The sequence below is a fragment of the Microcaecilia unicolor genome, chromosome 5 (genome assembly GCF_901765095.1).
Source record: "Microcaecilia unicolor chromosome 5, aMicUni1.1, whole genome shotgun sequence".
Lineage (NCBI taxonomy): Eukaryota > Metazoa > Chordata > Amphibia > Gymnophiona > Siphonopidae > Microcaecilia > Microcaecilia unicolor.
In genome coordinates this window covers 144,387,794-144,413,191 of record NC_044035.1, presented here as the reverse complement: position 1 = coordinate 144,413,191, position 25,398 = coordinate 144,387,794, and the positions used below count along the sequence as shown (strand labels likewise).

Here is a 25,398-nt window from a genome sequence, read left to right as displayed (position 1 = left end):
GTTTTAAAGAATATTTTAGAAGGAAAACATGTTGAACAGCCCATTTTCCACTACGCCCCCAGCCATAACTGCTACCATTGGTCCGTAGCATGTGCCTCTGCCTGCCATAGGAACCAGGTTGCCAGGCAACCTCACCATCTTATGCCCTGTATCATTACTTCAGGCCCTCTTTAAGCCTAAACTATGCATTTTATTGACATTATTTTCTCAGCAAGTTATTATTATCTTTTTTAAGGGAAAAAAATGTCATCTGGTATATGAGAAAACATTTGACACCCCAACATTTTTATTCATCAGCTTTCACTGGGCTATTCCAGAAATCTTGAACAGTTATCACTCACTTTTTGTTTTTTTTTTTTTAAGAGAAACAACTTCTCTTGACCACAAACCTTGCTTCCTTCAAGCTGTGACTTTCTCCTCTCTGTTCACTTCAGATTAAGCTTAAGTCTTCTCCCTTTTAAAGAGCATTTTTCACACTTGTGTTGCACCCTTGAGTTTATCCATCCTTAAATGGTTACACATCAAAACCCAAATCTTAAACGCAGCAGACATCAAACATTTGGAGGCCTATGCTTGTATGTCAAACAAGGCAGAGGGTGATCCCCTGATATTCCATAAGAAGCGGAGAGCTTGAAATGAAGCAATGCAGGCTCAACACGGTTTAAATGTTATTTTATTAAATACCTCTCATTCAAGGTTTCAATGTAACAAAGCTATTAAGATCTACCAACATTCAGAACAAATTGGGGTAATTGTTTCATTTCCCTAGGTCATGCAAAGATTCTGCATCAAATGCTTTTCCAAATTCTGTTAAAACGTGATATTTATAATATATATTATATAATGCTTACATTAGCCCCATAACAGTAACAGTGCTAAAAGTGTACTGCTTTGTCAGACAACTGACCATATCAAGCTAAGGATTTCATTAACTTAGGAAAAGATGGTTTTTGCTTTGCTTTTCTCATTTTCAAAGACAGTGCAAAAAGAGTTATTTTCTTTCTCCAAAGAGATGCACTAAATACAGAGTGATTTCCTTATTACTCATCAGGTTAACAGAGACAATGAAGGAACAGACCTAAAGACATGCATAAACTTTTTTTTTCTCTTGTGTTTTTTTTTCTAACTGCATTTATTTAAGATCAAATTCGTTTTCCCTTTTGTGGTTTTTGTGGCATCATAAGAAAAAAAAAAAAGGATCAAAACATTCTATCCCACTTCTCCCTCCACCTTATTAGGCTTAAATGTAAAAAATATGTAATCTAAAACACCAGTTAGTGCTGGCCCCTCTCACAACACCTTCTCAACATTCTCTCTCCCTTCCCATGAACATCTTAAGTTTTTGCAGTGTGTGATTCTTTCTTTACGTAGTTACCAAATTATGCCAAATTTGAAGGACACTATAGTCCCGAGCATGCCTAGTGCACTCAGTCTTGAAATTCTGTTTCAATGTAAGGAAACTGAAAGTACATGTTCACACATGCTGAAATTATTCAGTTACCCCCATCGTTATCTGTTCCCTTTCTCTCCAATGCGCCCATCACTAGCACATGCTGTTAAGAAGGCATACCTGTGCCAACACCCCAAAGATACAGGAATACGGTCTTTCACCAAGAAAGTGCTCAGTAGACAAGTTTAACACACACACACACACACATGAAAAGCGTTGCTTTATGTTTTCAAATCAGGATTTACTGACACACCTATCCACAAAACCATTAAAAAAAATCACAACAGGGATAAAAGATAAAAATCAGGGAACAATGCTGCCTTAGAGAGAGGGGGAATGGTTTACCAGCTGCCTGAGCAAAACATCCCCTCCCCCCAAGCACCTTCTTTATACAACTACCCCTTGATACACAGTGGATATATGTAGGCGCTCTGCTCTGTAGTCAGCGTCCGCTTTACATCAAGCATAACGATTGGCTAATGAACCAGCCATATAAGAAAAAGGGGCTGTCCATTATCAACTCCCACTTTCCCGTTGGGTTTCTGTTTCGTTTTTCCCTTCCAGACATTCTGCAGGATGGAATATGAACACCATTCCCTAAAGATCAGTAAGTACAGCCTGTGACACAATCCTTTGGAAAGGGGAGGGGGTGGGGGAACTGGAAATCTCATTTTTAACTGGGTTAGATGGAGAGAAAAGAAGGTAATTTGGGAGGTTAATGAGAAAAGAAAGGGTTTAACCAGCATGGCTCAGTTCTTCGATGAAATTTAAATTCAGAGCAGGTCCCTTATTCCCGCTCCATAAAAATCAGTAACCACAAAGCCCTATTCTGCAGGTGTATGGATACACGTACACACATCCGCTATGCATCAGACAAAAATCTCATTTTTTTTTTATACTCATGCAAGACAGAACAGCATAGGATTTCAAAGTCTGCTTTAGAATCAACCCATATTATCATTAAGGGGCAACAGCCCCATATACAAACCCCCACCATTACCTCCAGTCCCTACTATGACATTTCTTCCACCATTGCTGCCCCTAGGACAGACAGCAGCAGCCTCTCAGGCTTCTAAACATATGTTACACTTCATTTCTTTTCACTATTTTAATTGCCTCAAGTGGCTATTTGCCCCTACCCTTTGCTTCATTTAAAATCCATTATTTAGCATTTTATTTCTAATAAACTTTAGTCCTAATAAACTTTAGTCCTAAAAAGTATTTAGTTCCAAGAATCCAGCATCTCTTGCTAGAGCCAAGATTACAAAATACAATAAAGAAGAAACAACTGGGGTGGGGCAAGTCAGCTACAAGATGGCTGTAAATTTTTCAAGAAAAGAGAAATATATATATATGTGTATATATATATATAAACCTAAGCATTATTATTATTTTACTTCTTAAAGAAACTCTCCTCGTTTGTGCCCTACTTGCCCCTCTTTCCCCCGTTGTACTCTTTTTCTGGGGTTGGGGGGGGATTTTGTTTTTTTAAATCACAGAGTTAGCGGCTGCAGAGCTCAACAATGATGCTCCAGTGATTCCACGCCCGCCTATCAGCTGGCAGGGGGAGGGGCTTGGAAGGTCACCACTCATGCCCACATCTCACTTGCTAAGCTCGCTTTTGGGTTTTTGCATATTCTTGGCTCTCTGCCCAAAGGACCTGCCAAGCAGCGGCTGCCACCGGTCTCGCTGCCTCTAAAACAGCAGCATGAATATTCAGCCCTGTTTCACAAACAATATATATATATACTCTATCTTTTTTAGCAATTTGTTTTTTTTTTTTTTTTGAGAAATTTAAAAACACCTTCGTACAGCAGAAACAGACACGATGGATCCATGAAAAACAACAAGAAGCCGGCAGCTGCCCCGAGCATCGGAGTGCATGCAGGGTTTCGTGCATTTATGGCAGCCACCGGTTTATTTTTCAAAAGTTTTTTTTGTTTTTGTACTTTTTTAAATCTTCAGAACGAGCTTGACGGTCGCTGTCACTTGGGCATGCCGGACCCACTTGCCAAGAAGAGGTTTCTCCATTCAAAAAGCTGAATGCTGACCGAGGAGGGTGAGTTTTCCATGCAGGAGAGGAGGAAAGGGAAGAGGGAAGACAAGAAAAGATGGAATTAGACCGTGTTCTTTACAGACTTCATGGCCAAAATATTGAGCAAACTGGTATGCAATTTCAACAATGTGGCAACTTATTGTGCAAAGCCATAGAACTAACAAATATATCTTAGTTAATGGTAGCCAAGCCAGACTCAGCAAAAGTAAAAATTGAATTTATTTAGTCCAACACTCATTACATTTATTTACTTTAGAAGAAATGGATCTTCTCTTTGGGGTGCTTAACTTAGATTCCTTTTTTTTTTTTTCTAGAAGTGAATGACATGCATGTTGGAGGCCAGCTCTTTTAAACACAGGTCTCAGTCATGTCAGTACTGTACCCATGCGCTCATGTATTTGGATACTAAAGCATCGTGTATCCTTTAGGAAGGTGCATCCTTCAATCATTGCACTGTAAGCATGTATGAATTCTAGCACTAGTATGCCGATGTGCAGATTCTGTGACTCTTACAGCTTATTTATATACAAACCTGGTACTTGTTCACTGATATGTATATTCACTGTAAGAATTCTGGCTGTATATTTGACGGGGAGAGAATAAATTACTCTCACCAAATCTTGCCGAGCACCTTCATGTGGCAACTTCATTCATTATATAATATACAGGCCAAATCTCAGCCAGGAGATACTAACATATGAAAGGAAGGAAAAAGAAAAATTCAAGTTGCCCATGATGCCTCAGCATTAGGGAAAATGAAGGTTGAAGTGATACTGTTGACACGTAAAGCAAAGACAACCCTGGTGCAGATACATGTCATGCTGAACCATCCATGGACCTGGTACAGGAGGAGATAGAGCACAGACACAGAAAAAAAAATGAAGAGGACTAATTACAATTTTAGGTGGACCCCTGACAATAAAAGAGTTGGTCTACTGCCAGTTTTATACTATAAATCCTATATGTTTAAATCAAGAGGGTTCACAAAGAGCATACCAAAAATAGGAGAAAATGGCAATGCTATGAAAAAGAAAGCTGCAAAAAGCATTTCCCACAAATTTAAATTCTCTAATTGGAAAAATAAAAGCAAAGTAGTACGTAGGTGATAACAGCTTAGGGAAACAGTGGACTTAGAAAGAGAAAGAGGAGTTCCAGAAAAAAAGGTGTTGAAACAGCCAGAGCAATTGTAAGTGGCAAAAGGTGAGATGCTTGTAGAAGATAAGGCAGCAACACAGGAAAGCAAGAGTGATATAGAACAGGCCATAAAGCAGTGGCGTAGCCACAGGTGGGCCAGGGGCTTAAGCCCACCCAACATTAGCACACGTTTAGCAGTAGCTGGTGGAGATCCCAAGTTCTGCCAGCTGAAGACTTCCCCCTGATGGTAACGGAGACACTACTCTCCATGGGACTGTCACCTGCGCATGCTTGCTGTAGACTGCCAAGGTGGAAAGAAGCATTTTCCTGCCAGCTGAGATATTTTTTAGTGTGGTTTGGGGGGGGGGGGGGGGGGGGGGGGGGGAGAACACTTGGTGACCATCCACCCAAAATCTGTTGTCTGGCTACGCCCCTGCCATAAAGCCAAGTGCACAGGAAGTACTGAAGGCACACCAGGAAATGGTTGGCGGTTAAGCTTCAGGCCAGGACAGGGGAAAGACTAAGTTAAACCTAACAACACACATTTAAAAAAATGATAAGCAAGATTAACAAGGCTGTAATCTACATAGAAATAAACTGCAATCAATACTGTAAAGCAAAAAATCATTGAACTGTTAACATAAGGACACAGGACCAGAACAGAAGAAATGGGGGTGTTACCAAAAATTATTTAACTTAAGCTACAGTATGCTGCACTAACAGATGACAACCTTACATGTATATAGTTCAGTAACTATCTGAAAGTAACAGCAGAAGCAAAGCTAAAGAATAAGAAGGAAACCGTGAGGAGAAAGACCAAAACAACACATCATCAACTAAAGCTGAAACAGAAACACTCTTAAGCAGCTTATACAGCCATCCTTATACAGTATGACAGAGAAGCAGAATGGTTAAACAACTTTCAGAAGAAAATGGAAAAGGCAGAACGGTCTAAAACCAAAGAATCGAAAAGTAGGTTATGAGTAGGTCCAAATCGGAGGAATCCTGCCACGATGCCCACCTTTGGCTCAAACATTTAACGTCTCTCCACCTTGATCTAGCAAACTGCACAAACTGATCGAATAGAAGGCCACAACACAAACATTAGAGGTTAATAACAGGGAGAACATTTTTCCTTCCAAAGAGAAACTCAAGTAACATCCCCCCCAAACTACTATTGCTTACCTACAATTTATAACCTGTTCAATGCAGTAAAGGAAGCTAGGATATATGATTAGATATATTTTAATAGTGTCACAGTTAGAGTTCAAATTTATTTGCTATACCACCAACCATAGCTATCTCTTAGTGGTTTGAAATAAGGAAAACAGCTATTTACATTAGCATGTATTACAATTACAAAAGCAGAACATAAAAGCAGGAATTCAATTTGACTGCAACAAAAGAGGATCATATAGAATCAAAGATCAATTGATATTGAATAAAACCTTCATGACCAACTGACAGAAATACTGAAAGTCTGCACAGCATGGACTGTCTATAACCTTTGATAGCATCCCATGCTCTTGGATAACAAATTGCTGTGAAAATGTACAGACTGAATCCTACAGTGATCGAGTACATCAAGATCAATGTGAAAATATTGCAGACCACACTCCATCTGAATTAGGAATAACAAATACTATATCTTTATAACATCCAAGAGCTAGTGAGGAATATTTTAGGGCGATTCCCAATCACCTCTAATCACTGTTTCTTTGTTTGACATTCTGGTCAACTCACTGGGCTATGGATTTAGCTTTAATCCAGAGCTAATTTTTATTATTATTATTATAATCCTACATCAACATAACACTTTCTTAAGTTTACAATCTGGTAAAACAGACAAAACAGACTGACAAAGACACAAGACCTTTAAGTTAAAACAGGTAGCACTGCATTTGAATGATCGTTATTTAACAGAACAATTCCAAGTAATGAAGAGTTTCTCAAAAGATATCAGGATGACACCTGATCTGAGGAAAATGTGTAAAGGCAACCTTCCATAATGGAATAGGAAAAAAAACTGGTAAAACAGATACATGCAGATTCAGTAGCAACAAAGAGGCAAAGTTACATGTCTCATCATTGGGTATAATGTGTCGATATTAGAAGGCATATATACAGAAAGGCACCAAAGGTAGCACATATCATTCACTGGAAATGCTGTAAATATTTTAACATTACTGTATTAAAAAAACAAAAAAAAACACACAAAACAAACAAACAAACTGGGATCATGGCCCTGAAAGAATTGAGGAGAATAAAGAAATTGTGGTGATCTGAGACATTCCTATTTCCATTGATAAGAAGCTGGAAAGTCAGACACTGTGTGAAGGAGTAAAGCAGAAGGACATTGCAAACTAAAGTGTTGATACCAAACAACTATTCTGTACTAAATATGAAGAAAAACATCCTCAAGCACCAACAAATGTAATCAAAGACCAATATAATGTGGCAAAAAGATACAGAAATTGTCCTAACTCTATTAGGTGCCATCAGCCTGATTAAAAAGAAATCTCAATTACATAAACAAGTACATCAGGTATTTGAAAGCAAAAGCCAAACATGATACACAAACATTTGGAGGGTCACACATTTTGGGAGAGTCCTAATAATATTTTACGAGCAATCATATAAAATTCTGATATAGCTTCAAAAGTAGCTCTCTATTTCATATATTCTAACATTGTTTTATCATCTCTCTTTTATATAGGATGAAACAGCTCTCCAAACACACTGCAGATCAAAAAGCTCTGTGCAATTCTGTCTCAAAGTTCCAAGACGTCTTCTAATATAAATGGATACCCATTAAAAGTACAACAAATGATTTTATACTTAACATTGCGATCAGGTGGGGTTTATATCGAAGTGCTATAGTTTTGACAATGCTAGTTTGTTTAATAACCTAGCCCAAACTAAAAATCTCCCAGTAGTCAGTGTCCCTTGATGTTGAAAAGGCATCTGATTATATACAATGGCGTTATCTTTTCACAGTAGTGGATTGATTTGGCTGTGGCTCCAATTTCATAAGCTATTGTAACCAGTTGTAGAAATTGGTTTAATTTGATTACCTTACTGCTGGGAGAGCAGGGGGGTTGGCTGGAGGTGTCCTGGGTTGCCAGGGAGATATTTAACTAGGATGAATTCCTGCACATGAGCAGTTCATGCCAAAGAGACTTGCACTGACACCTGAGATTTTAAAAGTGCTAAAAATAAGTTTTAAAAGTATGTGCATTAAATCTAATTGCAGAATTTAGGTACTAGGAGATGGGATTGGTATGCTATGTACTCAAATTTGCTCAAGCCATATACAAATTAGTCTGTTTTTGGGAGGTTCTCATTTGCATATTTATGGGTAAAAATTGATAGAAATGTTTACAGCCTTAATGTTAGGGCATGGCTGTGATCAAAAATGTGAAGTCTGATCCAAAAACGAAGGGTTTATCTAGTGTTTTTGACTAAAAATTCCCATTAAGAGTGTCTGTATGTTAATCTGCATTCAAATAGAGCTCTCTGATTGGATGATCAGCTCCTATTAGAAATCTGCACGGTAACAGAGAGAAGAGAGCAGCTGAAGATTTGGACTGAGAGGACATGCAGCTTTGAGCTCAGTGTGTAAAAAAGGAAAGAATTGTTGTTTGATCTAAGTTGACTGAAATTATAAAAGAGTGCCTGATTTTGTGGTAAATGAGAAAATATGAGTGAAAAGAGATTGGTGGAGAATTACAAGTTTGAGGTTTCTCTACTGAGAAAAGGATCTGAATATTTCAGGATTACTTGAAGTTTATGAAGAATAGAAAAGGGTGAATTTCAGTTTAAGAGTGTTTAAATCCTATAAGCTATATAAAGGCTAGGTAGATTTAAGCGCCTGTAAGCAAGGAAACCTTAATATTTGATCTGAAATAAATATTTGATCTGAGATAAATGTTTGATCTGAATTATATTCTTTGGTGAAAAGGAGATAAGTTAGAAAAAGAATCTTTGGAAATCTTTGGAAGTTTGGTTATTTTATTTTCTTTAGCTTAGCACTCAGTCCAGGTTCCAGCTTCAGGCAGGCTGATCTAAAGACTCACACACTGCAGGGAGGCAGTATTTCTCCTTTTATTTTATGTTTAAGTTTAGGGAGAAGAATCTATGGAACACAACTTCTAAAGAAGAGATCTCTTGAAGACTGAGTCTGCAACTGGAAGGTTTCCTTCAGCTAAGTACTGTGAAAGAAAAGTAAACAACTTAATACAGGAGATTGAGGAAGAGAGAGAGAGACAATTCACACTTTTTCTGAAACTCCTGTTTATCACCCAAGTGAACTGAGATTTAATTTTGAAAATAAAGGAAGAAGGAGAAATCCAATTAGAATAATTATACCACTATAAGACTAAGCTTTTAAGGATGATGTTTTATTTTATGTTCACTCTGTCTCTTGTGAGCTGAGCACAGTTAGTTCCCTCGGCTGGCACGACTACATATTAGAGGTATTTTGATACTGTGTTAAGTCTTACCACAGACGGGTGACACTATGTTCAGGTACTCTTTGAATAACCCTACTCTAAGTTAGTCATTGAGAATATCACATTGGATGATATAATTCTGAATAGGAGCATGCACCAAAGTTGTCCTCTATCACCACTGCTGTTTAACTTAACAATATAGCTGTTTCTGCTAAAATATGGCAATCCCAATCTCTAAATGGCATCAGGCTCCCCGAAGTAGAATGGCTGACTATAAAATAACCCAATAAATAGAGTGTGATTGTGAATAACACCTTTCTACTTCTGAGGCTTTTTTCCTCCTTTTCAAGAACATTATAAGGTGATATTAGAAGAACCTTGTACACTGAATTGGTGAAGTTATATTTTGTTGGTTTCATGTTATCTACTACACTCTTGTGTTTAAGATTAGTGGTTAGAATACCAGCATCTACCCACTTTGCAATGGGATAAGCATGGTCGGGACACAGGCAGGGCTCCCACTTACACACATCATTTAAAGAACAGGATAAGTTATTTATTTTATCTATCAAATTTATATCATGCTTATCCAGCTCATCTATGCAGGTTACAACTAACACTCATAAAACCAAAAAACATATCATACAATAATATATTTTAAAAAAAACCCCATATAACATACAACTCTAAAAAATAAAAAGAAACCCTACATGTGGCCTAGTTAAACTCTTAAATAAAATGCCTCATGAAACAAATATATTTTAACTATTTTTTTAAAACATTAAGAGGCAGATGCAGCAACCAAACGTAAAAAAATCTAAATCGTTAAAGTCCCTAACGATTTTAAAATAACGAAAAATGCACCAAAAAAAAAAGTCACACATGCTGAGATCGGTATTGAAACGTACAATGTATCAAACAATCACAATACACATCGTTAATCGGCCCCCAAATCATGCGCAGAGCAGCCAAGCGTTATGTTAGCTGCTCTGCGCATGCCACAAACAGTCAAAACACAGTCAAATCACAAGCACATGGCTCCCAAATCAAATAAAAATAAAAAAGGATCGGGAGGGGGCAAGGGCGCTCATCAGGAGCGTCCTGTACGGACGGCCTTGCCCCCCCCCCCCGCTGCTCCCCACTTTCCGCCGCTCCCCCCACCCCGAAAAAGCAAAATTCAAGCAGCCCCTGCTCCCCTCCCTTCCTCACTACTCTCACCTCAGCTCCGCCTCCCGACATCCTCCGTCCTGTGCCCCGCCCCCTTTTGGGGTCGTCGCTGCCATTCCCCTCCTCCATCGGGCCCCCCTCCCTCTTACCGGGCCCGTGCAGCGCCTCTCTCCTCTGTCCGAAGGCGCTGCACGGGCAAGAAGAAAGCCTGATGCCTGCCTTTGCCCAGCTTCGATGGCGCGTCTTTCTCCTGCTGGGCCCACCCCTTTCTGACGTCGGTAACCTACGTAGGTTACTGACGTCAGACAGGGGCGGGCGCAGCAGGAGAAAGACGCGCCATCGCGAAGGCAGGCATCAGCTGATTCAGCTTTCTTCTTGCCCGTGCAGCGCCTTCGGACAGAGGAGAGAGGCGCTGCACGGGCCCGGTAAGAGGAAGGGGGGCCCGATGGAGGAGGGGAATGGCGGCGACGACCCCAAAAGGGGGCGGGGCACGGACGGAGGATGTCGGGAGGCGGAGCTGAGGTGAGAGAGTAGTGAGGAAGGGAGGGGGGCAGGGGCTTCTAGAAGTTTGCTTTTTCGGGGTGGGGGGAGCGGCGGAAAGTGGGGAGCAGCGGGGGGGGGGGGGGCAAGGCCGTCCGTACAGGACGCTCCTGATGAGCGCCCTTGCCCCCTCCCGATTCTTTTTTTATTTTTATTTTTTTATGTGTTTTCTGAGGTCCTTTGGACCAATCACAGCGCTTTTAGCTCTGCTAATGTGCTGGGATTGGCTCAAAGTTTGTTTATTTTTTCACTTAACACTTTTTCCTGGCACAGAGCTGTCCTAACGAGAGGTCCAGACCTCTCGTTAGTTTTCCTGCCTTTTTCCTGCGTAAAGGCAATCGGAAAAGGTTAGTGCATGTCGTTTCAATGGGGTTTTCACACTAATTGCTCATCTCCATTCCGTTTTCGTTAGCTGCTACTGTCGTCGGAAAATAGGCTTAAGTGCATGGAAAGGATAGGAAATTCTTCCCTGAGGGCTCATTTAACGATGAAAAACGTTTAGTGCATCTACCTCTAATAATGAATTCATTTGGAACATTTCCAGAGAAAGGGTGTTCCACATACAGTAGTTGGTCCAGCTATAAAAAATATGAACAATCTTTCTCAAGACGAATCTGCTGAAAAAAAGTTATGTGAATCCCTGCCACAGAGCTGGTGTAGGTGTGAGCACCTAAATGTTAGGTGAATATATACTCGGTTACACTAGTATTCTATAACAGAACCTAAGTTTCTACAAGAAGATCCAAAAAGGATAGGAATAGGGTAGGACAATGGAAATCCACAAGGAGCCCAAGGGAAGTCTCACAGTACAAAACAAAGAAGTTTACTGATAAAAGCACCACAGTTGGGTCTGTTCAATTGTTGTGCTTCATCAGTAAACCTCTTTGTTTTGAACTGTGAGACTTCCCTTTGTCTCCATGTGGATTTTCATTGTCCTACTCTACTCCTTTCTGGATCTTCTTCTTGTAGGAACTTAGGTGCCTAGGTTCTACCCTACTCCTCTTCTTTTTGGATCTTTGTCTACGTAGGGTATTTTTTCTGGTTTTGACTGTCGGTTTCTTGTTTCCAGATTAGGATGATGGCTTTCCAAGCGTGGGACAATGTTCTTAACTTTACCCAAGTTCCTACCACATGCCCTCAGGGTGCCTAAATGGAGGTGTCCAGTTAGAGAATTGTCCCTTAAGTATTTAACTGTCTGTGCTTTTGTGGTGGATTGAGGAGTCAGTGCAAGGTATTGTGGCACCCTGAACCAACTTTTGCATTAGCAGCAACCCCCTTGCACCTGCCCACATGAGTTGCCTTGCTGCCAGCTCCCTTGCCCACCCACCAGCATACCCCGACTCACCCCCGAAAGGTACTGGGGGTGATGGGGACAGGAGTAATCTCTAGTTACTCCTGTCCTGGAAGCTGTCTTGGGACCACATCAAGATCAGCAATAAAAGGAAAGGGAGAACAATGAGGTGGGTAGGACAAAATAGGAGACTGAGGGGCTCACTGGTAGGATTTCCAGATAGCTCCTGATCATCAGGGACAGGAGAAGACAATTCTGAGATTACATCAGTTGCATTCAAATGGGGTAAAATCAGGATTAGCTCCGAGTTTACTTCCATTGCATTCAACTGGGGTAAATTGGGACTAGTTCTATCCCTGATGACCTGAAGCCATCTGGATGTTGTGGAATTTTCTGGCCTTTTATTTTGGATCTGCTTATTTCTGTGAGTTTCCACTGATAGTGGCAAGACAGGAATTTCTGGCTGACAACAACCTGACAAGATCATTGCCATGACATCCCAACCAACTTTCTTGTTGCAAACAAACTGACCAGACCCTTCATTTGTCATGACATCCCAACTGTTTGTTACTAAGCAGAGGTGTGGCAAGGACACTAAGACCCTATCACAGGTCTCCTATGTACTTACAGGATTGCTGATTGGGTGATATATGAGGTGGTCCTTTGTGTGATGGGAAGGATATATAAGTAACTGCTCATCTAAAGAGACTCTGAAATAGTCAGGATGGCAGGAGAGGTTCGTCCTTGCCATAGTCTATTTCCAGGGGGGGGGACTCTTCCCCCCACCTTGATAGAAACTAATTCTCTATAGCTATGAATCTTTCTTTCATTCTTTCTTTCTCTGTCTTCTCTCTGTACGGTGACCGTTGTATGAGGAACAAACTCTTTCCTTCCTTCTTTTTCTCCTTCCTTCCTTCTTTTTCTCTTCTTTATATAATTAGTCTAATTACTTATAATTACCAGAGGTACTGATGTTAGATTTTGCAAGTTTGGTATAACTTGAAACTAATGTCTGACGCTGTGCTGGTGGGTGAGTAATTAAAAGACTATTAATTCTAATTCCTGTACAATTTTTTCTATAATATTTGATAGAATTCGTGTTTTAGCGAATAGCAAAACAAATTGCGCAGCCTAGTACATGGATTAGCTGTTTTAGCTCCTACATCAGCCCTCAGGTGCAAAAATCAGCCCCTTCTACTACCACCATTCCCAGTACCTCCCCCTTTCTCTTCTATCCACTCCATGCTACCCACCCATCCAGTATAACTCCCTCTCTCTTCCCTTTCCCCATCCATCATCATCCTTTCCCTCCCTTCCACCCACCTATTCAGCAAAGCGAATGCTACATACCTGTAGAAGGTATTCTCCGAGGACAGCAGGCTGATTGTTCTCACTGATGGGTGACGTCCACAGCAGCCCCTCCAATCGGAATCTTCACTAGCAAAAGCCTTTGCTAGCCCTCACGCGCCGATGCGCACCGTGCATGCGCGGCCATCTTCCCGCCCGAAACCGGTTCGTGCCGGCCAGTCTCATATGTAGCAAGACAAAGAGAAGGGAAGACACAACTCCTAAAGGGGAGGCGGGCGGGTTTGTGAGAACAATCAGCCTGCTGTCCTCGGAGAATACCTTCTACAGGTATGTAGCATTCGCTTTCTCCGAGGACAAGCAGGCTGCTTGTTCTCACTGATGGGGTATCCCTAGCCCCCAGGCTCACTCAAAACAACAAACATGGTCAATTGGACCTCGCAACGGCGAGACATAACTGAGATTGACCTAACAATTTTTCCAACTAACTGAGCGTGTAGCCTGGAACAGAAAAAACATGGGCCTAGGGGGGTGGAGTTGGATTCTAAACCCCAAACAGATTCTGAAGCACTGACTGCCTGAACCGACTGTCGCGTCGGGTATCCTGCTGCAGGCAGTAATGAGATGTGAATGTGTGGACAGAAGACCATGTCGCAGCTTTGCAAATCTCTTCAATAGTGGCTGACTTCAAGTGGGCTACCGACGCTGCCATGGCTCTAACATTATGAGCCGTGACATGACCCTCAAGAGCCAGCCCAGCCTGGGCGTAAGTGAAGGAAATGCAATCTGCTAGCCAATTGGATATGGTGCGTTTCCCCACAGCCACTCCCCTCCTGTTGGGATCAAAAGAAACAAACAATTGGGCGGACTGTCTGTTGGGCTGTGTCCGCTCCAGATAGAAGGCCAATGCTCTTTTGCAGTCCAATGTGTGCAGCTGACGTTCAGCAGGGCAGGAATGAGGACGGGGAAAGAATGTTGGCAAGACAATTGACTGGTTCAGATGGAACTCCGACACAACCTTTGGCAAGAACTTAGGGTGAGTGCGGAGGACTACTCTGTTATGATGAAATTTGGTGTAAGGGGCCTGGGCTACCAGGGCCTGAAGCTCACTGACTCTACGAGCTGAAGTAACTGTCACCAAGAAAATGACCTTCCAGGTCAAGTACTTCAGATGGCAGGAATTCAGTGGCTCAAAAGGAGGTTTCATCAGCTGGGTGAGAACGACATTGAGATCCCATGACACTGTAGGAGGTTTGACAGGGGGCTTTGACAAAAGCAAACCTCTCATGAAGCGAACAACTAAAGGCTGTCCTGAGATCGGCTTACCTTCCACACGGTAATGGTATGCACTGATTGCACTAAGGTGAACCCTTACAGAGTTGGTCTTGAGACCAGACTCAGACAAGTGCAGAAGGTATTCAAGCAGGGTCTGTGTAGGACAAGAGTGAGGATCTAGGGCCTTGCTGTCACACCTCCTCCATAGAAAGAAGTAACTCCTCTTAGTGGAATCTTTCCTGGACGCAAGCAAGATGCGGGAGACACCCTCTGACAGACCCAAAGAGGCAAAGTCTACGCTCTCAACATCCAGGCCATGAGAGCCAGGGTCCGGAGGCTGGGATGCAGAAGCGCCCCTTCGTTCTGTGTGATGAGGGTCGGAAAACACTCCAATCTCGACGGTTCTTCGGAGGATAACTCCAGAAGAAGAGGGAACCAGATCTGACGTGGCCAAAAGGGAGCAATCAGAATCATGGTGCCTCGGTCTTGCTTGAGTTTCAACAAAGTCTTCCCGACCAGAGGTATGGGAGGATAAGCATACAGTAGACCTTCCCCCCAGTCCAGGAGGAAGGCATCCGATGCCAGTCTGCCGTGGGCCTGAAGCCTGGAACAGAACTGAGGGACCTTGTGGTTGGCTCGAGATGCGAAGAGATCTACCAAGGGGGTGCCCCACACTTGGAAGATCTGGCGCACCACTCGGGAGTTGAGCGACCACTCGTGAGGTTGCATGATCCTGCTCAACCTGTCGGCCAGACTGTTGTTTACGCCTGCCAGGTATATGGCTTGGAGCACCATGCCGTGACGGCGAGCCCAGAGCCACATGCTGACGGCTTCCTGACACAGGGGGCGAGATCCGGTGCCCCCCTGCTTGTTGATGTAATACATGGCAACCTGGTTGTCTGTCTGAATTTGGATAATTTGGTGGGACAGCCGATCTCTGAAAGCCTTCAGAGCGTTCCAGACCGCTCGTAACTCCAGGAGATTGAGCTGCAGATCGCGTTCCTGGAGGGACCAGCTTCCTTGGGTGTGAAGCCCATCGACATGAGCTCCCCACCCCAGGAGAGACGCATCCGTAGTCAGCACTTTTTGTGGCTGAGGAATTTGGAAAGGACGTCCCAGAGTCAAATTGGACCAAATCGTCCACCAATACAGGGATTTGAGAAAACTCGTGGACAGGTGGATCACGTCTTCTAGATCCCCAGCAGCCTGAAACCACTGGGAAGCTAGGGTCCATTGAGCAGATCTCATGTGAAGGCGGGCCATGGGAGTCACATGAACTGTGGAGGCCATGTGGCCCAGCAATCTCAACATCTGCCGAGCTGTGATCTGCTGGGACGCTCGCACCGGCGAGACGAGGGACAACAAGTTGTTGGCTCTCGCCTCTGGGAGATAGGCATGAGCCGTCCGAGAATCCAGCAGAGCTCCTATGAATTCGAGTCTCTGCAATGGGAGAAGATGAGACTTTGGATAATTTATCACAAACCCCAGTAGCTCCAGGAGGCGAATAGTCATCTGCATGGACTGTAGAGCTCCTGCCTCGGATGTGTTCTTCACCAGCCAATCGTCGAGATAAGGGAACACATGCACTCCCAGTCTGCGAAGTGCCGCTGCTACTACAGCCAAGCACTTCGTGAACACTCTGGGCGCAGAGGCGAGCCCAAAGGGTAGCACACAGTACTGGAAGTGACGTGTGCCCAGCTGAAATCGCAGATACTGTCTGTGAGCTGGCAGTATCGGGATGTGCGTGTAGGCGTCCTTCAAGTCCAGAGAGCATAGCCAATCGTTTGCCTGAATCATGGGGAGAAGGGTGCCCAGGGAAAGCATCCTGAACTTTTCCTTGACCAGATATTTGTTCAGGGCCCTTAGGTCTAGGATGGGACGCATCCCCCCTGTTTTCTTTTCCACAAGGAAGTACCTGGAATAGAATCCCAGCCCTTCCTGCCCGGATGGCACGGGCTCGACCGCATTGGCGCTGAGAAGGGCGGAGAGTTCCTCTGCAAGTACTTGCTTGTGTTGGAAGCTGTAAGACTGAGCTCCCGGTGGACAATTTGGAGGTTTGGAGGCCAAATTGAGGGTGTATCCTTGCCGGACTATTTGAAGAACCCACTGATCGGAGGTTATGAGAGGCCACCTTTGGTGAAAAGCTTTCAACCTCCCTCCGACCGGCAGGTCACCCGGCACTGACACTTGGATGTCGGCTATGCTCTGCTGGAGCCAGTCAAAAGCTCGTCCCTTGCTTTTGCTGGGGAGCCGAGGGGCCTTGCTGAGGCGCACGCTGCTGACGAGAGCACGCGCGCTGGGGCTTAGCTTGGACCGCAGGCTGTCGAGAAGGAGGATTGTACCTACGCTTACCAGAAGAGTAGGGAACAGTCTTCCTTCCCCCATAAAAACGTCTACCTGTAGAGGTAGAGGCTGAAGGCTGCCGGCGGGAGAACTTGTCGAAAGCGGTATCCTGCTGGTGGAGCTGCTCTACCACCTGTTCAACCTTCTCTCCAAAAATATTATCCGCACGGCAAGGCGAGTCCGCAATCCGCTGCTGGATCCTATTCTCCAGGTCGGAGGCACGTAGCCATGAGAGCCTGCGCATCACCACACCTTGAGCAGCGGCCTTGGATGCAACATCAAAGGTGTCATACACCCCTCTGGCCAGGAATTTTCTGCACGCCTTCAGCTGCCTGACCACCTCCTGAAATGGCTTGGCTTGCTCAGGAGGGAGCTTATCCACCAAGCCCGCCAGCTGCCGCACATTATTCCGCATATGTATGCTCGTGTAGAGCTGGTAGGACTGGATTTTGGCCACGAGCATAGAAGAATGGTAGGCCTTCCTCCCAAAGGAGTCTAAGGTTCTAGAGTCCTTGCCCGGGGGCGCCGAAGCATGCTCCCTAGAACTCTTAGCCTTCTTTAGGGCCAAATCCACAACTCCAGAGTCGTGAGGCAACTGAGTGCGCATCAGCTCTGGGTCCCCATGGATCCGGTACTGGGACTCGATCTTCTTGGGAATGTGGGGATTAGTTAATGGCTTGGTCCAGTTCGCCAGCAATGTCTTTTTGAGGACATGATGCATGGGTACTGTGGACGCTTCCTTAGGTGGAGAAGGATAGTCCAGGAGCTCAAACATTTCAGCCCTGGGCTCGTCCTCCACAACCACCGGGAAGGGGATGGGCATAGACATCTCCCGGACAAAGGCCGCAAAAGACAGACTCTCGGGAGGAGAAAGCTGCCTTTCAGGGGAGGGAGTGGGATCAGAAGGTAGGCCATCAGACTCCTCGTCAGAGAAATATCTGATGTCCTCCTCCTCCTCCCACGAGGCCTCACCATCGGTATCAGACACAAGTTCACAGACCTGTGTCTGAAGCCGTGCCCGGCTCGACTCCGTGGAACCACGGCCACGGTGGGAGCGTCGAGAGGTAGACTCCCTCGCCCGCACCAGCGAAGCTCCCTCCGCCGATGTCGTCGGGGAGCCTTCCTGGGAGGCTACCACAGTCGGTAACGCAAGCGGCACCGATGTCGGAGACCTCACCCCGGGCAAGGGGCCAGCCGGCGCCTCACTCGACGGTACCGGTGGCGCAAGTACCCCCGGTACCGGAGGGGAAGGGGGCAACAGCTCTCCCAGGATCTCTGGGAGGACGGCCCGGAGACTCTGGTGCAGAGCGGCTGTGGAGAAAGACGTGGAAGCCGATGCAGGTGTCAATGTCAGAGTCTGTTCCGGGCGTGGAGGCTGTTCCGGGCTGTCCATAGTGGAGCGCATCGACACCTCTTGAACAGAGGGTGAGCGGTCCTCTCGGTGCCGATGCCTACTGGGTGCCGACTCCCTCGGCGACCCAGAGCTCTCGGTGCCGATACGGGAAGGGGACCGGTGTCGATGCTTCTTCGACTTTTTGGAACGAAGCATGTCACCGGAGCTTCCCGGCACCGACGAGGAGGACGTAGAATCCAGCCGTCGCTTCCTCGGGGCCAAGGCCGAAGAAGGTCGGTCTCGTGGGGGTTGTACCGCAGGAGCCCTCAGGGTAGGGGGAGACCCACCCGAAGGCTCACCGCCACCAGCAGGGGAATGGACAGCCCTCACCTGCACTCCAGTCGAAGCACCACTGTCCGACGACATCAGCAGAAGTGGAGGTCCCGGTACCACCGACGCAGCCTTCTGATGTCTCAGCCCCAATGCAGAGGGTTGATGCCTCGATGCACTCGCGGCCGAGGACGGAGGTCTGGAAGCTGTCGACGTCGATGCACTCGATACTCCCGGTGCCGATGAAGAGCCCGAGAACAAAACGTTCCACTGGGCCAATCTCGCTACTTGAGTCCGCTTTTGTAAAAGGGCGCACAGACTATAGGCCTGTCAGTGAGCGAGATTACCCGGGCGCACTGGGTGCACTTCTTGAAGCCGCTGGGAGACTTCGATGACATGGGCGGAAAAATCATGCCGGCGAGATCAAAACTCGTGATTGCGTAAGGCACCAAAAAGAGGAGGAGAAAAAATTCGACCCGAGGCCTCAAAAGGGCCTACCTCGAAGACGAAAAGAAACTTACCGGGGCAAAAACTGAAAATAGAAGAAAGGGAAAACGACCGAAAAGGTCTTCTTCTGAAATCCTTTTTTTTTTTTTTTTTCTGTAGCGAAAAGTTAAAAGAGACGCGCGAGGTCAACTTAAGGGGCGCGAACGGCGTAACACGACTGTACCGAGCGCGGACAAAAGAAGACTGGCCGGCACGAGCCGGTTTCGGGCGGGAAGACGGCCGCGCATGCGCGGTGCGCATTGGCGCGCGAGGGCTAGCAAAGGCTTATGCTAGTGAAGATTCCGATTGGAGGGGCTGCCGTGGACGTCACCCATCAGTGAGAACAAGCAACCTGCTTGTCCTTGGAGAACACCCCCTCTCCCAACCATCCATCCAGCATTGCCCCTTCTCCTTACCCTCCCATCATCACTCCATCTCTATCCCCTCCCCTCAGGTCCAGAAACACCTTCTCTCTTCCCTCCCCTCTCCAGAATCGCCCTTGCTCTCCCACCCACCAGTTCAGCATCCCTCCCTCTCTCTTTCCTCCCTGTCAGTACAACATTTCCCCTCAAAGTTTAAACCTCCTCCCTTCTTCTGTGACCTCCACCACTGCTGTCCCACTGGGCCTGCAGTAGCAAAGCTGCAGTAATAAACATCGTGGAGCCTCAGAGCCCATGTGTTCGCAAAAGAAATGTCTCTTTTAACACATACGGAATGCATCACAGGGGGCAGGGCCTTCGCAAGCACATGGGCTCAAAGTCTCCTGGTAATTACTACTGCTATTTGTTTGGTTGCTGAAGCGGGGACATCAGCAGCAGCTGGCATCCTTTATGTAGTGCGCCCCGAGTCAATGCCTCACTGGCTTTCTGTTAAAACAGCTCTGCCACAAGCTAAGTTTAAAATCATTTTGTTGTACTTTTAACGAGTCTCCACTGTATTGCACAAAGTTTTGAATTTCATAAAACCTTTGAATTGCAGGAAACTTTTGATCTGCACATGACTGTGAATGTGATTATGAATGAAGGGTGAAAAATGTTTAAATCACAAGATAAAAGAAAAAATAATTATTATTAATGCATTTGAAATTAAGAATACAAAGATAGACTTTTGGAGCTGTGATTATGCTATATCCTGATATTGAGATTATGGTTGACATTGTTAACATTTCATATGACTGCTCCTAAAATTTCATAGTTCTCTCAAAAACCTGTATGACCCTCTTAATGTTTAATTGTGTATCAATTACATCTAATGAACTCCCAGAGGCACATTGCAAGTGCTGACGATGCACACTGGGAGGAAATTTCAGAGAGAGAGCACATCTCTAACATACTCTGGCTCAGTCATGAGATTCATGTCTGTCATGGATGTCCAAAACTAACCCATTTGGAGACAATACCCCATGTGCACATCTTCTGTGAATATGAATCTCAGCACCAGTGTGCAATCTTTATTGTGCTCATTCTCCTGGATCCTTGGAATGCATCCTCTTTTTGTTACATTATCTAAAGTTCTCATCTGATCAATGCTCTCCCCCATACCTGTGTAAGTTCCTCACTGAAGAGGTGCAGCTGGAGCCCCAGAGCAGTGGTAGTGCACGTTCAGCCACTTGCTGTCTCGACGGTACCAGACCCGGGTCTCTTCAGACTGGGTGGTACGAGGTCGACCCTGCCCATCAATGTACTGTGTCAGGCGGATGTACGCAATGCAAGCAGCATCTTCACCAATGACATGCACATGCGGGTTCAGTATGGTGGTGTGGATGGGTTTGCTGTTTTTGGACAATACTGGCGGAAAGGAAAAAGAACAAAGAATCAATAAAGAGATGTGCTGACAGGTACTCACAGCTCAAATGGGTGAGCCGTCCCCTTTCACGCCCCCGATTCCTTAATTTCACCATTCCATCATAACCAAACTATTATGGTTGCTGTGTCAGTTCAACTGAATATGTAGCAACAAAGATCAACAAAACATTGTAGATGATGGGGCTCATTTTCAAAGCACTTAGACTTACAAAGTTCCATAGGTTATTATGTAACTTTGTAAGTTTAAGTGCTTTGAAAATATGCCTCAATATCATCTACTTACTGGACTAACAACACATCTGTGAATAGCTTTTGAGCCTTATGCTCTCTTCATTATGTCAGAAACAGACAGCGAAAGCCTTTCTCCACCACCGCCAACTCCAGGCTCCGCCCATTCTGCCTCGCCTCACCCTATGCTTGGAATAAACTTCCTGAGCCCTTACGCCAAGCCCCCTGCCTATCCATCTTCAAATCCTTACTCAAAGCCCACCTCTTCAATGTTGCTTTCGGCACCTAACCTTTATACCTTTCAGGAAATCTAGAATGCCCCAATTTGATGGCCCCTACTTGACTAACTGTATATTTGTCCTTTAGATTGTAAGCTCTTTGAGCAGGGACTGTCTTTCTATGTAAATTGTACAGTGCTGCGTAACCCTAGTAGCGCTTTAGAAATGTTAAATAGTAGTAGTAGTAGAGAGAACAATCACAGTGGGTTTAAACAGTTCAAAGTTAGCTAGGCATGAGGTTTTCTATATATTATTATTTATTTTGGATTTTGCTCACAACTTTAAACCTTTTCAGTAGCAGATCAAGGTGATTTACATTCAGGCACACCGGATATTTCTATGTCCCTGGAGGGCTCACAATCTAATTCTGTACCTCAGGCAATGGAAAGTTAAGTGACTTGCTCAAGATCACAAGGAGCAGCAGTGGGATTTGAACCTGCCACTTCTGGATGTCAAAACTGGTACACTAACCACTAGTTTACTCCTCCAAGGTGCAGCTCCCACAGAAAAGAAACCCCACCTAACAGCCACCTTTACTCTCTCATATTGCAAACAAATGTCATCAGTCTGAAAGGGCTTACAATCACTTGTTTTCCAGCAAACACATTAGTTAGGAATAGTGTCCATAAAAAGAGGGAATCATAAGGAATACAAAAGAACAAAGCAACAATGTCAGAAAGCAGCTGGAGAAAACTAGATTAACTCCAGGCTAATAAACAACATGGGGCCATCAGAGACAAAAAAACCCCAAAAAAACAAAGAAAACTTTATGAAATCAACTGATACTCTGGATTCATGGACTGAATATGAATGAGAAAACTAGAACATACAACTACCACTAGACCTTACAATGATGGGAACTTCCACATACAAAGTACAAATCAAGAGGAGATAACGTGTCAGTACTCGTGACAATTTAAAACTGAAAATTTTTTCTCTTTTTCTCTGTCATCTGACTGCAGTATTCACCCTGTCTTTTTCTGATTTCTCTTCTTCCACATTTTCTCTTCACCTGGCACCTGTTCTTTCATGAAACATTTCTCTATTTTTGCCTTCTTTTCCTCACCATCATCTTGCATCCTTCATCTACCGCTGCCCATCTATTGTCATGCTTTTCCACCTGCTCCTGTTTCTTATTCTTTTATCTCCAGTCTCTCTATCCTGCCCATTACCTGACCAGACCTCAATTTCCCAGTTCTTGTCTTTTAGCCCTCTTATCAGGTCTCCATGCCAACATTCTCCTTGTTCTCTGTTTCAAATCTTATTCCCACTTTTTCAATCCTTGATCTTCTCCCCCTCACTTCCTTTTCCAGACTATCAATTTCCCTCTGCCTCTCACTCCCCATTCAGCACTCCCATCTTATCTCCCTTTCTCTTTGAATACCATCTCCATATACCTTTCTCCCTCCTCCTCCACCAGACTACTTCAGCAGAAGCAGTAACACAGTACAGAGGAGACAAACAGAGAAGGTGCATGTTTACTAACCCAGTAGATGCTGCTCCTGCTTCATACAAGCTACACCAGAGCCACCAAGGCAAACTAGCTTAAAAGACACATGATACCTCCAAAGGAGCTGCAGGCTTTATATGTTGGACAACACTGCTTTAAGCAATCCCCCCGCCACTTCCTGGCAGCGAACATGACAACAGTCATGTGTGGGAGGCAGTCCAATCAGACTGGCTCATACACAGTGAGATGTTGACAAATGATACCGAGTTTATATCGGGAAAAATTGCACTGGCTTCCCATCAAGGAACGAGTTGCCTTCAAGGTCTGCACCTTGATTCACAAAATCATCTATGGCATAGTTCCAGAACATATGCTAGATTTAGTTGACTTACCACCCAGAAACAGATCTAATTTCTCCCGATCTTATTGAAACCTACACTATCCGGATTTTTTGGCCTCAAATACAAATCTACATATGTCACCAACTTTCCTTTCTTGGGTACTCGATTGTGGAATGCCTTACCTAAATTATTTAAATCAACCCAGAACTATCTAAAGTTCAGAAAATTATTAAAATCCATCCTATTCAAAAAAGTCTACTCTCCAGAAACAACATAATCAGATCAGTTTCTTCGGTTTCAGATAATCCAGAAACACTTAAATTTATTTTCTTTACTATTCTGCTGTTTAATATAATGCCAAACTTTAAGTTACTGTCTGTACTGTTTTAATATACTATTGTATTGTAGTCCTGATATAGCTGATGTAAGCCACATTGAGTCTACAACCAGTGGGAAAATGTGGGATATAAATGCTTTAAATAAATAAATAAATATGGACCCAATCAGAGATGGCTATGTGTGTTATGTGTATGTAGTAATTATTCTTTTTCCATACATGGTTGCCATCAGAATCACAAGAGGGTGGTGTAACAAAATAGCTCAGCAGAAACAATTTTAACAAGTGAAACTGAACTACTTTTGAAAAATTGTGTTTAGAACAATTTAAAATTTCTGTAGGTGTTGAATTGCATTCTGAAATTAATTTTTTTCATGGGGAGGGTGAGAGAGTGTTTATTTATATTAAATCTTTGCAGCACAGAATATTGCAAACCTTCATCAATTTTTAGCTGCTGAAAAATACTTTTAGCAGTGAAACTAAACACAGCCATCCACAAAAAAAAAAAAGAAATCATGACACTCAGAAACCCACTGGGAGTGCAAAGGCTAATGTTCAATAGGGAAGAGAGTCCTTGTAAACTTACACACAGAGGACAGCTTAACAGAGTAATACAGCAAATACAACATTAAAATAAAAACATCTGTAATTTGAAGTTCAAGATTAACATTCTCAGAACAGAGAAGCATAATCTAAACATGGCAGGATTAATGATTTCATAGAACCTAGGCAAACAAGTATCCTCCCTCCCCCCCCCCCCCCCCCAATAAAATAAAAACATTTTAAAATTCCCACAAACGGGGGATGGGGGGACTGGCAGAGGAGAAAAGCGCACAGTGATGGGGAGAACAGACTGATATCAGGGTAGGGGTAGTTCTAGCCCTTTTCTACCAACTCTTCTGCCATTAAAATCTGCCTTGGCAGTCAATGCATTTTAAACCTTTGAGAGGGATACTCAGCACTTTTCTGGTTTGCCTATATCTTAATCTTGCTCTCTCAAATTTCTATGGTAAAATCAAATTCAGATGCTCCAGATACCAGTGAGGAGGCAGAGGCAAAACAAACTCTGCCTTGTAACAGATTGTTTCTTCCCCAATACTACAGGGCAAGCAATTGCTTAACCACTGAGGAAGCAGCCTCTAGATTTGTCCAATGTGATGCAGAAAATGAGATTCCAGGATCCTATCTGTGCTTCCGGAAAGATGTGCAGTATCAGTATGTGAAGAGATCACACCAGTCAACCTTATGTGGCTTTTGATGCCATAGTAAATCGCTTGTTTACTCTTTCCAAAAGTACAAGAACTAGGGGGGCATGCTATGAAGCTACCATTTGTAAGGCATACATTTAAAACACAACTGAAGATGATATTTTATCACTCTAAGCTCTGGAATTTGTTGCCAGAGAATGTGGTAAAAACAGTTAGCATAGCAGCGTTTAGAAAAGGTTTGGACAAGTTCATAAAAGAAAAGTCCTAATCCATTAAAAAGGTGGACTTGAGAAAATCCACAGCTTATTCCTGGGATAAGCAGCATAAAATCTGTTGTACTTGTTTGAGATCTTATCAGGTACTTATGACCTGCACTGGCCACTGCTGGAAAAGACACTGGGCTTGATGGATCTTCGGTCTGTCCCACTATGGTGATGTGTATGTACTTATATACTATGAAGAGATACTAATCTTTGCAGAACAGCAGTTAAATACCATAGGCCCGATATTCACACCGTAGGAGTTAGCCAGACTGATTCCCATCATTTATGCTGAGCTGAGAAAATCAATGCGGGGCCATTTCAAGTGAC

General features: G+C 44.1%; 1 protein-coding gene across 8 annotated transcripts in view; it reads right to left on the bottom strand.

Moving 5' to 3' along the window:
* Nucleotides 1-656: 656 nt before the first annotated feature.
* The window catches only part of CAMK2G (calcium/calmodulin dependent protein kinase II gamma), a 563,068-nt gene continuing 538,326 nt past the window's right edge, over nucleotides 657-25,398 (bottom strand). For 7 of the 8 annotated variants that reach the window (XM_030203382.1, XM_030203385.1, XM_030203384.1 and 4 more), the window contains 2 exons: nucleotides 20,703-20,948; nucleotides 657-3,496 (listed from right to left, as the gene is read on the bottom strand). In XM_030203382.1, the coding sequence (XP_030059242.1) occupies nucleotides 20,716-20,948 (233 nt within the window). In that variant the 3' untranslated portion in view covers nucleotides 657-3,496; nucleotides 20,703-20,715. Of the gene's footprint in view, nucleotides 3,501-20,702; nucleotides 20,949-25,398 lie in introns of all 8 variants that reach the window. The other variant, XM_030203383.1, reaches the window with a different exon arrangement.